The sequence below is a fragment of the Elgaria multicarinata genome, chromosome 12 (assembly GCF_023053635.1).
Source record: "Elgaria multicarinata webbii isolate HBS135686 ecotype San Diego chromosome 12, rElgMul1.1.pri, whole genome shotgun sequence".
Taxonomy (NCBI): domain Eukaryota; kingdom Metazoa; phylum Chordata; class Lepidosauria; order Squamata; family Anguidae; genus Elgaria; species Elgaria multicarinata.
In genome coordinates, this window is record NC_086182.1 from 1,811,947 (window position 1) to 1,824,979 (window position 13,033).

A 13,033-nucleotide genomic window follows, 5' to 3' on the forward strand; every position below is an offset into this window, starting at 1 on the left:
AATTTCTAATAAAATGGTGCTATCTTGGTGGATTTTTTTAAAAAAAATGGTGGGTTTTTTGGCCAGATTCCATCTTGCTAAGGTGCTACTGTATATTTAAAACCAGAGAACTGTACAATTAACTGAGAATAGAAAGTTTCAATATTTTATTATTTTAAATGTTTGTAGTTTCTAAAGACTCTGCTTTAGGTCCAAAATGTACAACTACATAATTTTGAGCTCATTTACATGTGTGTAGATCCACCTAAGGTTACTCTAGTGTAAATGACATCTGTCTACATCCTAGGGCTATATCCTCAGTTTATATAAGTAGAGCTCTACAGCTCCGGATTTGACATTTGAAATTTATCTTTTTACTCATTCAAGTAATCCTGTGCTGGTAAAACTATACTCTGTGGAAGGGATTTTTGAATCAAGCCACAAAAATGTTGATATGAATGAGTAAAATGAAAATACATTCTTCAAGCAGGTGGAAAATAAGGTACTACAAACTGTACTCAGAGTTAACACTTGTGACAATTTAGCAAGTGAGCACGGTGCAACAATCCATAACCCTGTATATTGGTAATTATTATGCAAAAATGATAGGTGCTGAATTGAAGCTTTGAGGTCACTCCATGACAGAACAGCTATTTGTAAAAATGATGTATTTGTCATTTCCTCCAGCTTGCTTGCTTGCTTTTATTATCAACAGCAAAAAAGTTATAACTTGTTCCTGTAGTCCTGAGTCCTGCTTTCCTTACGCAGAGAAAAGCCCTTATTGGACCATATTTATATCTCAGTGTGAACAGATTTATTCTATAGATGTCAATAGCAAATATGGGCCTTGTCTGCTGGAAGGTTGGGGTTTAGGGGGTACCAGGATCTGACCACACAAGGGTTTGCTAACCTTTAGTCTAATATGCCAGCTTCATCCTGCTACTTTATGATGGCTTTTTTGAGGGGTATATTGCTATTTGTGAGTAGATGTGTCTGAAAGTTTGACAAAATACTCTTTTGGTGCTATTTATTTTCCTCTCTCTCGCTCTCTCCCTTCCTTTCTCTGATTCACAAAACTTGTTATAAATATATATAGAAGCCAGGGTTTCATCATATAATAAGCTTGCTGTTATCACAATACATACAAAAATACCTCAAAAAAAAAAGACTATTGTGGCAACCTGTGATTCAGTTATAGCTAATGGAATGGATACAAATATTAGAAATCACACTGTACTTGACATCTTAGAAAACTGTATGGCCTTTTTAATTTTATTCTTGGGCAACAACTCACTTTTGAAATACTGAAACATTTTGAGGAATAAATATGCAGAACCTATAAAGAGGTAACCTGGGAGTGCTGTGTATGTTACAATAACCAGTGGCTTCCAGAAATACCTCAGAGTAGAATATGGCCCGCATGAGAAAACAGTTTTAGAAATAAGCCTTTAACCAGCTTTAAAATCAATAATCAAATAGTTGTTTTGGCATGTTTATTTAAAACTGCCACAATGGATGCACTTGAGCGGGACATTTCTCATATTCTTTTTGCTACAAATCTTGTAAAGGTTTCCAAGGGAGTTTTGATCTGGGAATGTCAGGAGCCTGGCTTCACTAATCCAACCCCCAGCAAAAAGTGTATTTTTTTTCAAAGATGTCATCTAGCTAGATTGTTCTGCTAGTTCTCAAAATGCATGCAAGAACAGTGTTGGGTGAACATGAACGGCTTCTTGGGGCACAAACCTCTTGCCAGGGGCAAAGATGACATTTTGGTGCTGGGCTGGGTCAGATCCTCAAGTATGTATGGACTGTAAGCTATACCACTCAGATTTTCATGTCTGGGACCTTGTTTTCCAGATGGCCAATTATAAATGTGATGATTAGCAAAGGACACACACATTCCTGTGTTCCCTTATGAAGGCAATTACCCTGTGGAATGCAATGAGAGTTTTGCCTGCATAAAGAATATTCCATGGTCAAGACCTGTATTTTTGTTTCTCCCTCTCTCTCCCTCCCTCTCTCTCTCTCTCCCTCTCTGCCTCTCTCTCTCTCTGCCTAAGAATAGCAAAGGAAATTGGCCAAATTCTTTTTCTGCTCCAATATCAGGGATCTTCTTCTTTTTAACAACTATTTTTTGTTTGCCACCCTTTTTTTCATTTGTTTAAACATCCATTATTTGGGGTTTACACACGGATCTTTGGAAAATGTGTATCGTCCAGCTGGCTTTTAATACATTTTTGTGTGTAAAGCTCATTATAGGTATAAAGCTGTCTTTTAAATGCTTTTTTTTTAATTTAAGAGAAATGTGGGAAAAACAGGTTGGATTTGGCAGACTAATTCAGTTTAGTCAACCGAAGGCTGTAACTTCTCAATGTATTTGATTTCTTGTCTCCTTGAATTCACATTTGGAAAACGAGACCTCCAGTGGAGGATACCTTGTGGACCACACTTGAAGATTCCTTTGTTGATTTGTGACTGTGGCTACTTGAAATGAAGTTTTATCTGGGGTTGGTTGACAAATGGTAGATTTACAATGTCTCAAGGCAATAGGACTTGTGTATTAAACTGTAGATATCCTTAGTACAGTAAATTTATGCTGATAATTTTATTTTGTATAATTTCCCCCTGTTCCTTTTTCTTTCACACTTTTCTCCCTTCAGTGTCTCAGCAAATTTATTTTTAGGATGCCTAAATGTATGGATCCTTCTTCTTTTTTAATTTGTATTTTATTATGTTACACAACCAACTGGTTTGTGAAATGTATTATTCCTGATATCTTTAAACTATTGTGGGTGTTTTAATAAATTTTATATTTATTTTTTGCACTCAAATTCAGTGTTTTTTTTCCTCGTCATCCAGGCTCCTTCCAGATGAAGATTTTCTCATTCACTCACATTTTATGGGAGTTCCACAGAAATATATCATCCATTTGTAATCCTCCCACATTTTCCCAGTGCTGCTTCTGTCTCTCCCCCACCCCCACCCCCAGAATTTTTTTTCTTACCAGAAAAAGTCCAACTGTTTTTGAGACTGGCCCCATTCAGAAGACAACTTAAACCACAGCTTTAACCACGGTGAATAAAGCAAAAAAGCCTTATTCACCATGGTTAAAGCCATAGTTTAAGGTGTCATCTGAGCGGGCCCAATGACTGAAAAACCCTTCCCAGTCATTCCCATTTTAATAACCAGAAAGGCCTTTTAATTTTTTTTTTAAAAAAGGGCATTATGGATGTGTATGGGGGGGAATCATTAAAAATCTGACCCAGATGAGGGAGTGTGAGACGGATCTGATAGACTAGGAGCCCTGTAGGCAGAGATGATGGATACTGGCCCCAGGCTCTAGCGACTGGGCCTGAGCCAGAGCCCATTGTATTGGGGGCCTTTGAGCCAGGGATCTCCAGAGTCTACCCTCAGAGTCTGCACACACGCACACACACACACACACACACCACTGAGGAGCCAACCCCCTCTGTGCCAAGTATTCATATCCCCATGTTGGTCCATTAACACAAGCAATGAGCCTGGAGCTGTAGGGTATTGTTTGAGAGGAGAAGTAGTGCTAGGCTTCAAGCCAATGAAGCAGGTAACTGCACTGAGTGAAATAAGCGTGTGCATGCATACATGTACTATAATACTGACCAAATGCGGAATCACTTCAATTTTGGCCCAGAAATAAAAAAATGCCTGCCAATTCCAATACAGCTGCCACTGCAGCTATCGTTTCGGGCTTTTTCTGCTATAGTCTTCTGCTGTAAAGATGTGTTGGGTGAACTGGATACAATTTTTTTGTAGTAATACTTCCTTTCTAACAATGCCCATAACTTAGTACCAAAGTTATGGTTACCTGAACCCCAGTCATTGGCACATTTTCAAGTGTGTTGAATGTACATTTTGTGGCAATTAAAAGTTAAATGTATGCAAAATAAACACTAACTATTCACAACAGCAATTGATGTTAATTAAGTTAGCAATGCTAGGATGTTTAGCTCATTCATTACAGCTGTTGTGAATGGTCACAGTGCTTATTTTACATACATTTTAAACTTTTACGTAATTGTCACACACACACACTGCATTTCATTTCCATCTGACCTGTTGAAATTTCCCCCTGTGAATGTTTGCCTTACTGAATAAAAGCTTCTGCCTCTGCCATAATAAAACTGTTACTCTTTGAGCTCCATCACACCTATAAGCTTTGCAAGCCTTTTACGATCATGGCTATACAGGTGAACTCACTTTTCAGTTGTTTACTCTCCCGCTGCTATTGCGCCCACCCCACCCCACCCCACCCCTTTTCCTTCCCCCTTCAGTTCATTGGTTCTTGTAGCTGATGGACATTTTGATCAAGCTTTCCCCCCTTGCTCATTGGAGCTCCTATGGAAATTAACCAAAATGCTTACAGCTCCCTCATTTTTAAAGACAAAGAGATGACACTTGGGACTGTGAAAGCTCTTAAGTAGGGCTTTAGGCATGCCAAGTTTGAATCCAATCGGTTCATCCCTTGATTTTTTTTTAAGGGATTTTTATTTCCCCCATCATTCCTTCCCATTAACACACACACACAACTCTCCGATTCTGCACAGGAGTAAATTAATGCAAAATCAGAGGGGTGTGTGTGTGTGTTCAATAGAGCTCGTTTATTGCCCAGATTTTATTCCCTTGCTCAAGAGTTAATCCCATTGATTTCAACTGCATTTACATCCAAGTCATAGTAAAATCTCATGCATGCTTACCTTTGAGTAAACCCCATTGAACAGAGAGACTTACTTCTGAGTAAACAGAAGTAAGATCTCAGAAATAAGCATAGAGTTACAGAGCACTTCTTTCCAGTTTGCTGTTTTAGACTTTAAAAAAAAGCTAAATTCCACCTGTTTGCATTTGTGGAGGATCTGTTCTCCTTTACTTTGATAATGCACAGCTGTGCTTCTCCAGTTCATAAAAATAAAGATCTGCTGGGGTCCTCAGGGACGTGGGCTCCTTTCCCCACGTCCTCTTGCTCTGGCTTTGTTGTCTAGCGATTTACTGATTTAACCTTTCATTGGCTAGGTTCCGTTTCTGCAGGCAATGAGAGGGGGTGGAGCAGTAAACAGTCCATTCAACTGACTAAGCAAAAGTCCATTTGTTTGACATGGCTGCCCTTTCATTAGTAAGACTCCATTCAAAGCACACACCCCCAACAAAGGAAAAAGTGAGAGGACAGCAATACACAGAAGCTTAAGGGTGCATTAAATCTGCTTGGGGAAAATAATCCAGACTTTCCCAACACCAAATTAATATGCAAAACGGAGGAAAAGAGGCAAGATGGGTGCAGGACAGGGACAATGTCATGTGAGTCCCACGCTACAATACCAGATACCAGACATGGCGAGAGTGGTGTGGTGGAGCTCTTTAAGGTGCTGCAAGTTTCTTTGTTGAGTTTGTACAAATTTGATTCACACAGCCTTCCCAGCTTTCAGGTTCTTGCAGACAATCTGCTTTTAAATCTCCCTCTAGGACAAAAGAGAGAGTTTATTATAGGGAACAATGGTCATATTGAAAGCTTCATCCCACCTACACTTTTGTTCTGGTTCTCCCTTGAATGATCTCATAGTGCAGTGGTTCCCAATTAGCTAAGTACTGCGGACCCCTTGTCTTTCAAATGCCAAGGCATGGACCCCCTACTTTTGAAAAAAAAAAAGTTATCTCTATGGTAGTTACCTGTGCGAAGCAATTTTTTGGAGAAAATAAGGGGTAGCCCCTAATAAGCCAAAGGTTTTAGGTATACTAAAAAACAGACCATAAAATTTGTGATATTTGTGATATTACCACGCAAAAATGACAATGTTTTAGTTAGGAATCTAAAGACGAATTTAATTTTACTAACGTCTAGTTTACAATTGAACAAATTATGACATGTCTAGCAGCTACTAAACCTGAATGTGATGGGAGAAATCATGCCTCTTTTTGTCTCGAACATTCCCTTCCACACCCAGTTCAAGATTTCCTACTTATAATCTCAAATCTGGATCAACATCAAGCCGATTTCTATGCTTGTTCTTCATATAACAAAATGTCAAAAATGTTTGTTCACAAAGATATGTGGAACAAAAGGGAACTAGATGTTTCAAAGCTTTTTCACCTAACTTCTTATAATCAGGAAAAACCTTCACCCAGAATTGGTCGAGTCTATATTCTTTGAAAAATGATTTCAATGAACCTTCACAAGTAACGTCAACAAGTGCATCTTGCTCTTCTGCAGATATAGTAGTTAGTTGTACATCACCACATTCAAAAGGGTTCCTTATCCATGAGTTTTCAGGATTCGGTTCAGGGAAATAATCTCTGAAGCTAGTCGCTAAATCACGCAGGTGCACAGTGATGTTATATTTTATTTCTGGTAGGAATTTGTCATCACTGGACTCCCGAAATGAATGGTGAATATGCAGGGCCGGCGCTACCATTAGGCCAACTAGGCAGCCGCCTAGGGCGCAGACCTCAGAGGGACGCAGTACTGCCCTTCAAGGGTCACAGTTTTATACAAATTAGCTGTTTTAAGAGAAAACATAATAAAAGGAAAATATAATAGTTCAGAAACTCTTCTTGAACAGCTGGATCAAAGTTGGCAATTTTTTTTGGGGGGGGGGGTTGTGGTGCAAGTAACTCGCCTTGCTTGCCTAGGGAGCAAAATAGTCTGGCACCAGCCCTGTGAATAATGCCACGGACCCCCCGGGTGGGTGGGGTCCGCGGACCACCAATTGGGAACCACTGTCATAGCATATGAAAGCTGTTGTTGTGCTCCATCACACCAGCCTCTGCGCCTCCACCCTTCTCCGGCGTGTGCCCCGGGAGGGCTGGGCCTGCTCCAGGCTCCGTGGCGCTTGCTTGGGGGCTGCTGAGGGAGGCAGCTCTGCTCCTTGTCCTCCAGTGGCCGCTCAGAGTTCAAGAGGAATTGCACTTCCCGAGGGGCAAAAAATACGTTGCCAAGAGGGGTGGGTGGGGAGAACCGCAAATCACAGCAGGACATAGTTGACGTCATTCACGTATTTTGTAGATTAAAAGGTGGGTGTCATGGGAGACTTGTGCATTTTCTCCACTGGGCCTTTGTCCTCCTCGACCGGCTGTCATGTTTTACTGTATGTTCCTGGCCTGTTTCTACCCCATCCTCATTTGGTTGGTCGAAAATGGTTTTGCCTTCCTCATCCTCTAAGGAGGATTCATCCCAAACTGGAAGTTCCCCAACCCCTGGCCGGATCTACACTATAAAGCGCTTTAAAGCAGTAGTGTAGATCCAGCACCTGTCGCCGTTCCCCAAGGGGTCAGTTTAAAAGCCGCTCTGCCAGCTTGCTGATGTTAAGCAGAGTCACGTACTGGAACAATAACGTTCAGATGATTATAGTTTTGATCAGGATACGAATGTGGAGTATTAAAAACAGAGACACGTGGACACGCGTGCTTTGTGTGACTCTGCCCTTCATATGTTTTAGACTGTAATTTCATTGTCCCCAGCCACCATGGCCAATGGTAAAGGATTATGGGAGTTGTAGTCCAAAATATCTGGCAGGCACCAGGTGGAGGAAGGCTGCTCGCTATACATACTTGCTGTCTTGGGTGTAACTTCAGAGTAGACCTATTACACCAGCCTTCCTTAACCTGGGGCGCTCCAGATGCGTTGGACTACAACTCCCAGAATGCCCCAGGCTGGGGCATTCTGGGAGGTGCAGTCCAACACATCTGGAGCGCCCCAGGTTGAGGAAGGCTGTATTACACTGTTAAGAAATTTGATATGGTTCATGTAACAACAGTGCGTTACAATCGTAATTTATGCATAAGGTAAAAATATAAATAAAAATAACAACCCACATTCGACTCTGCCCTTCCCTCATCTCTACGCGTCGGGGGAGAGGGGCGGGGCACGTGGCCGGGCCGCCGCGCGTCATTTTCAGGCGACGCGCTCCCCTCTGTCGGAACGGCGCGATGGCCGCCGCCGTTGCGAGGGTGCCCGGCGGCGGAGGGAAGGTCGGTGCTGGCCGGGCGGCCACAGGGCCCCGGGCGGCCCCGGCGTGGCTGCCCCGGGCGGCGGGGTTGCCCATGCGCCGAGGGAGAGGCCCTTGGGGTAGGCACAGGAGCCCCGCCGGCGGAGACACGCGCCCCCCCCCCGCCCGGCCCCGGGAAGGCCAGCAGCGCGTATGCCCGGCGGGCAAGAGGGGCCGGGCCCCGGGGGAGCCCCGCTCGCCCTCCGCCAGAGTTCACGCTCTCCTGCGTAGCTCGGGGTTGCTTGAGCAGGGGGTTGGACGTGCCCCATTCCTGCCTTGAGCAGGGGGTTGGACTAGATGGCCTTGTAGGCCCCTTCCAACGCTGCTATTCTATGATTCTATGGCTGCCACGAGGCCTGAGGGGGAGAGCGGCGCATGTCTGCCCTTGGGACGAGCCGCAGTCTTGTGGCTCCGTGGTGGGTGGGGCGCGTGTTCCGCATGCAGCATCTCTGCCTAGGGATGGGGAGGACAACAGGCTGAAGCCCCGGAGAGCGGCTTCCAGTCACTGAGTGGACAATCCCGGCACAGATGGGGGAAGCAACGGGCTGACACGGTATGAGGCTTCTTAGACTTAGAGGGACGTATGCCCGGTCCCTCATGATGAACCTTGGTTTTATTCTAAAGAGACCCCACACTAACAGGAGCGGTTTCCGTTTCCCATTAGATCCTTTTTCTCCTGCGCAATGCAGTGCGAACCTATATTTCACAGACAGATGGGGAAGTCAGGGTGATGCGAGTCCTTAAGGAGAAGTTTCCACGAGCTGCTGCTATCAAAGTAGTGGATATATCAGGTAATTAGCAATGCTTCAGCCTTGGTCCATGGTTCTAGTGGAACACTTCCTACTCTAAAGGCTTTCCTGTGTCATTTAAATCTGGCTGTTAATCCATAGATGAACTGCATGAATCCATATTTGAGCATACATTTGCAGTTCAGTTCATTTTTCTCTGCAAGCTGCATTCTACAACCCTTCCATTCCCCTTGGAGTAGTTATTTATTAATTTATTATTACATTTATATCCCACCAAGGAACCCAAGGCAGCATACATAATCCTTCTCTCCATTTCTATCCTCACAACAACAACCCTGTGAGGTAGGTTGGGCTGAGAGTCTGTGACTGGCCCAAACTCACCCAGTGAACTTCCATGACTGAATGTGGACTGGATCTCCCGACTCCCAGTCCAACACTCTACCCACTACACCACAGTGGCTCTCATGGCTTTATCATAGTTTTAGTAGATGATTTGGAGAAAGGCATTGGTTTGTGGTTAATTGCAATCATAATCCTAACTTATTTATTTATAATTTCCATGCTGCTCCTCAGCTCTAAAAAAGGCTTCCAAAGCGGCTCATAGTCCGTTGGAAAAAGACAGTCCGTGCCCACAGGCTTACAGTTTAAAAATACATGGCACACAGAGAAAAGGCGATGGGGAGAGAAAAGGAAGGCATTACATTTTCAACAGAGCTGATGGTGGCCCTGTATCACCTCTTATCTCCTGGCAGGGGCAGTCCAACTAAGCAAGCCCTGATGTTCTCGTAGCCTGCTCCTCTCTCCCTTGCTCCTTCGTTTTCTCCTCCACAGGGCAGTTGTATCCCTGGAGGCATTTTGTGTGCCATTTAAGCATTTATTAGACTCCTGAAAATCATCACATTCCTTTTCTCTTTTTAAAAAAATGGATTTAGCAGTGGGATGCTGGGGGGAAAATGCAGCAAGAATGCTAGGAAAGAATCAAAACAAAAAGCCAAATGAGAAGCCTAGATCTGTTGTTTTCCAAATCTTGTGATTTCTAATTTCAAATATTAAATATGAATACCCCACCCTCATCTTCTGATTAAGGCTGTGGTCCTATACACGGTTCCATGAGAGTAAGTTCCAATGAACTCTATGGGACTTACTGTTTAGTAGATGTGCAGAGGATTGCACTGTAAGACACTTGGGCCACAGCTAGACCTAAGGTTTATCCCAGGATTGTCCTGGGGTCAAACCTGTTCATCTAAGTGCCACACAGGGCATCCAGCGCTCAGGCAGGGACGAACCCGGGATGATCCTGGGATAAACCTTAGGTCTAGCTACGGCCTTAGTAAGATCAGGTTAAAGAGCATGAAGCAATTGTTAAGAAGAAAATGTGTCACACTTGTAGCAAATTAATATATAAATGGTAAATTAATATATAAGTGATAAAATCAAATCTATTTTGTCAAGGTGGCTGTGGAGCAATGTATGAAATCCATATCGAATCTGAAGAGTTTAAGGAAAAGAGAACAGTACAGCAGCACCAAATGGTCAATCAGGTAAGCAGACTAACACATTACAGGGCGCAGAAGCATAGGAAAACATAGAAGGGCAACAAATAGGAGAGGATGTCATATGGCAACACACACCCCAGTAAATTTCCACTAATGAGAGACAGAGTGATTGCACAATGAAAGCCATATCTGGAACGATCCTGAATTTCAAGCATTTTTCTTTCATTTTCTTTGAATAGATGTATTCAAAATTTCTTAACTTTAGCTGAAAAGGTCTAGTGTAAAAAGTAGAATCAATTCTTCTGTGCCCAGTTCCCTGGATGCTCTGAGTATAAAGGAGATGGTGTACTTTGTAATGTCCACTAACAGTTTGCTTCCTGCTCAGTGTATTCTGTTGTGTAACCCACCATGTAAGAACTAAAAGTCTGCCTATTAACATTGTGACAAATAAATGCAAGAGAAATCTATTTTAGTATGTTCTGATGTTTTTCATTTAATAGTGTGGTAGAAGAGTGACTCGGAGCATCAGCTTCTGTGTTGCCTTCTGTTCTTTCAGGCTGCTTTGTGTGTGTGTTTGCGTGCATGTGTGTGTGTAATTTACAGTGCTTTCTTCTTCCAGGCCCTAAGTGAAGAAATTAAAGCCATGCATGGACTACGGATATTCACTTCTGTTCCCAAGCACAGAAGCTAGGACTGGCTAATGGCCCACAGGGTTTGTGACTGTCAGGAGGTGGAAGGGTGCTGAGAAGATGTTTGTATTTCCACCCTCCCATGCTTTCCCCACTCATACTACAAATAAAATCACTATGCTGGTGTACAGTAAAACATGGATACCAAAGACTGGTTTCAACAGCAGTATTTATTTCAGATGTAAAAGTTTGCTCTCAATTGCATTGGCTAACTTCTTTCCCCCCAATAAGACTGGCATCAACCATACTAGTAACACTGGAGCCAAGGAAAAAAGGGAGAATGTTGTAAAAAGGTAGAACTACTCATGGGACTATCCTGTTTCTCTTTTTATGCAATGCTATGTCACAAGGCAGGTGAAAATCATGGATGAAATGTAATGCATGTTTCTGCTGGATTTGTTGCTACAGGTTGATGATACTGGGGATACTTGCAGGCCCACAAGTACAGAGATTACTGAAAGAGAATATAGGTGCATTGTACCCAAGAGTGCCTTCCTTGTAATAAGATGGTTTTAAACTACCTAATTTGCAGATGACACCAAATTGGGTGGGATAGCTAATACCCTGGAAGACAGAAACAAACTTCAAAGTGATCTTGATAGGCTGGAGTGCTGGGCTGAAAACAACAGAATGAAATTTAATAGGGATAAATGCCAAGTTCTACATTTAGGGAATAGAAACCAAATGCACAGTTACAAGATGGGGGACACTTGGCTCAGCAATACTACAAACGAGAAAGATCTTGGAATTGTTGTAGATCACAAGCCGAATATGAGCCAACAGTGCGCTATGGCTGCAAGAAAGGCAAATGCTATTTTGGGCTGCATTAATAGAAGTATAGCTTCGAAATCACGTGAAGTACTGGTTCCTCTCTATTCGGCCCTGGTTAGGCCTCATCTAGAGTATTGCATCCAGTTCTGGGCTCCACAATTCAAGAAGGATGCAGACAAGCTGGAGCGTGTTCAGAAGAGGGCAACCAGGATGATCAGAGGTCTAGAAACAAAGCCCTATGAAGAGAGACTGAAAGAACTGGGCATGTTTAGCCTGGAGAAGAGAAGATTGAGGGGAGACATGATAGCACTCTTCAAATACTTAAAAGGTTGTCACACAGAGGAGGGCCAGGATCTCTTCTTGATCCTCCCAGAGTGCAGGACACGGAATAACGGGCTCAAGTTAAAGGAAGCCAGATTCCGGCTGGACATCAGGAAAAACTTCCTGACGGTTAGAGCAGTGCGATGGTGGAATCAGCTACCTAGGGAGGTTGTGGGCTCTCCCACACTAGAGGCATTCAAGAGACAGCTGGACAACCATCTGTCAGGGATGCTTTAGGGTGGATTCCTGCATTGAGCAGGGGGTTGGACTCGATGGCCTTGTAGGCCCCTTCCAACTCTGCTATTCTATGATTCTATGATTCTATTAGGTACACTCTACCTTGCTGAGGTTAATCAATTCCATCAGTGCAATTTTATTAGCTATGATGAGCAGGGCTGTCTTTCCCCTGTGGTGTTCTGAAGATGATATGTCATCTATTGTTTTTTAATAGCAATTTCTTTCCTGAACTGTCAAATAAGTTATACTTTTTGGTAAGGAGTTCTTTTTCATTGTCGCATGAGCAAAGTGTTGAACTTTATGAGAAATAAAAATGCCACTTAAACTTTTTCTTCCAGTCTAATTGCTAAGCACTGTGTACTGGAACGCTGTCTAGTTCTTCTGGGAGAGGGAGCGGTATTGAACATTTCTGTTAAATAGAAGGTATAAATACTAAGTCCGTTGAATATTTTCTTAAGAGTAATGTTCATTATATTGAGCATATAAAATGCAATAATATGAACTTATTTTTCTCTTTAAGTATAGTTCCCCATAAATAAGCACAACCAAACAACTATGAAAATGTAGAAGCCTCTAGGAACAGCCTTGAGTTGTGGTCAATACTCTTAACAGTTCTGAACACTGAATTGGGCAGGACAGCTTATGGGATATTAATGCCGGATAGCACCTGCTAAGTGATACATGTTACAGAACGGCTGTAGAGGGTAATAGGGGTGTGTGTGTGTATGTGTGTGCAATAATGGGGCTTAGAAAGTTGTGCACCCTTGTATAAACAAAAC

At 42.8% G+C, this 13,033-nt stretch overlaps 1 protein-coding gene across 1 annotated transcript; it reads left to right on the forward strand.

The window, feature by feature from the left end:
• Positions 1–7,895: 7,895 nt before the first annotated feature.
• Positions 7,896–11,074, forward strand: BOLA3 (bolA family member 3). Its single transcript, XM_063139001.1, has 4 exons — positions 7,896–7,974; positions 8,656–8,782; positions 10,193–10,281; positions 10,856–11,074. Exons 1-4 carry the CDS (start codon positions 7,933–7,935, stop codon positions 10,925–10,927), a joined length of 330 nt encoding a protein of 109 aa, XP_062995071.1. The 5' UTR covers positions 7,896–7,932; the 3' UTR covers positions 10,928–11,074.
• Positions 11,075–13,033: the final 1,959 nt, after the last annotated feature.